The following is a 2,500-nucleotide window of genomic DNA, read 5'->3' on the forward strand; positions in this document are numbered from 1 at the left end:
GAGATATGCTGGCTCTATACACGCTAAAAGTCCTGATTATTTACATGGAGTCTGGTGGAAATATGCTGGCTCTATACACGCTAAAAGTCCTGATTATTTACATGGAGTCTGGTGGAGATATGCTGGCTCTATACACGCTAAAAGTCCTGATTATTTACATGGAGTCTGGTGTAGTTTGGTGATGGTGATTTCGGGGCTGTTTCATGTTAAACTAAAAGGATCTTCCTCTTTAACTAAAAGGTCTATCTCTGTAGGGATCCTTTCATAATGTTGTCAGACACTTAGAATAATAATCTGAGTCTGTCAGCAGCAACAACAGAACTTTTAGTGGAGGCTGACTGATGCTGAACATCTGTCCTGTAGGGTTACATTACAGCTTGTTTCTCTCGCTTAATGCTGGAACAATTTCAAAGATAGTTGTTCCCATCAGTCACTCAGACAGAAACATGGGAAAATAGGGTCCAGGTTGAAAAACATACGTTACCCTTTAAGATATTTGAGTAATTATTCAATTGTGCTGCATTAAAAGTCCAGTGATGTGGCGTCCTCAGGTCCTGCCGATGAACGACGAGCCTCCCCAGCTGGGCGGGGGTCTGCGGGGGGAGCTGAGCTGCGAGGAGGCGGGGCAGGTGCAGGTGACGCTGGATTACCTGTCGGCCACAGACCGGGACAGCGAGGACTCCAGACTGACCTACATGCTGGCCCGGAGTCCCGGCAGAGGGGCGCTGCGGCGAGCCGGGCTCACCGTGGACAAGTTCTCCCAGCAGGACCTGCAGCAGGGACACGTCTACTACGTCCACACAGGTGAGAGGGCTCAGGTGTGGAGGGAGCCAATATTTAGAAGAGGTAGATTTGTCCCCCTCAAAAATATGATTGGTTTAGGGACATTAAGGCCACAATGTGATTTTTTTTCATATTTATTTTGTCACTTTTTTGACATTTGTGACACTTTGTCAAATGATGATGAAGATATTTGGAGATCAAATAGATAAAAGTGTGTGTGTTATATTCTTTTCTTTGACTATTTGGACTAACTATCATGTTTTTCCAACATTATGTACAGATTTTGGGGCATTCTGTTATCTAATATCTTGAAAAATTGTTCAATCAGGAGAGACTTCGTTGCAGATATGCAAAGGTTTATTTGTACATACAGTCATGTGAAAACATCAGGACACCCATGCTAAAGTTGACTAAAAAGAGGAATAAAAAAATCATCTTTTGGAAAGTGATCTTAATGCCTTAATTAAAAAAAATGAGGAAAATCCAACCTTTAAGGACACCAATTGTCTTTGTGAATGAATAATGTATCGTAAATAAATAAATGTTCTTCTTTAAAATAAGTCAGTCCACCCCTATGTTAGATTTCCATAGAGGCAGGCAGACTTTTATTTTGAAAGGCCAGTTATTTCATGGATCCAGGATACTATGATCCTGATAATGTTCCCTTGGTCCCCCCATCATCACATACCCTTCACCATACCCCCACATCATCACATCCCCTTCACCATACCCCCCACATCATCACATACCCTTCACCATACCCCCACATCATCACATACCCTTCACCATACCCCCCCCATCATCTCATACCCTTCACCATACCCCCACATCATCACATACCCTTCAAAATAAAAGTCTGCCTGCCTCTATGGGAATCTAACATAGGGGTGTACTGACTTATTTTAAAGAAGAACATTTATTTATTTACGATACATTATTCATTCACAAAGACAATTGGTGTCCTTAAAGGTTGGATTTTTCCTCATTTTTTTAATTAAGGCATTAAGATCAATTTCCAAAAGATGACGTGTCCTAATTTGTTCACATGACTGTATACATAATATGAAATGTGAGTCTTTGGAGATTAGACTCCATCATTTTTAAAGGGGTAGAGAAGCCAAGACATCCCACCGACGGAGTCCAGACACTGGTGGTGGTGGAGAAGTATAATAACTGACAGCAGCAGAGAGAGAAACAGATTTAAGGCAGAGATGTAATGCTGTGATTGGCTCGTGAAATGCATGGCCGATTCTGATTGGTTTAACTGAAAGGTGAACGCCTCGAACCAGCTGATCAGTTTTAGGAAGAGAGAGAGAGGTGATTGAGTTTAGAGGTCTTCCTAAAATAATGTACGCTGATCTTCATTTCATGTAGCTGCTGTAAATGGAACAAGGCTGGAGCTGGACTGAACCTCCTGTTTAAAACATCTTGCTCCGCCCCCGCGTGGAAGAGCATCATGGGAGACGACGCGGGCCTACCCCCCCCCAAAATGTAACGCTGTAAAGTGTCCGTGTGTCTGTTTTTCCAGAAGCTCTTCATCAGACACCTTGTCGTTGTTGTTGGTTTCTGTTTCAGGAGGAGAGATCGGAGCCGAGCCGGTGTTCGACACCGTCACCCTCATCATCTCTGACGGCGAGGCTGGAGGGACGGACGGCTGTTGTCACGGCGACGCCCCGCCCCCACCCGTGCCCCTCCACGGCACGCTTCCCGTGTACGA

At 44.2% G+C, this 2,500-nt stretch overlaps 1 protein-coding gene across 1 annotated transcript in view; it reads left to right on the forward strand.

Annotated features, from left to right (window-relative positions):
* Positions 1-2,500, forward strand: part of frem1b (Fras1 related extracellular matrix 1b) — a 93,746-nt gene that overhangs the window by 45,023 nt on the left and 46,223 nt on the right. Inside the window, exons 16-17 of the mRNA XM_078258234.1 lie at positions 552-804; positions 2,359-2,500. The exon at positions 2,359-2,500 is cut by the window's right edge and continues 53 nt beyond it. Of these exons, the coding sequence (XP_078114360.1) occupies positions 552-804; positions 2,359-2,500 (395 nt within the window). The remainder of the gene's footprint in view (positions 1-551; positions 805-2,358) is intronic.

This window comes from Sander vitreus, chromosome 9 (genome assembly GCF_031162955.1).
Source record: "Sander vitreus isolate 19-12246 chromosome 9, sanVit1, whole genome shotgun sequence".
Taxonomy (NCBI): Eukaryota; Metazoa; Chordata; class Actinopteri; order Perciformes; family Percidae; genus Sander; species Sander vitreus.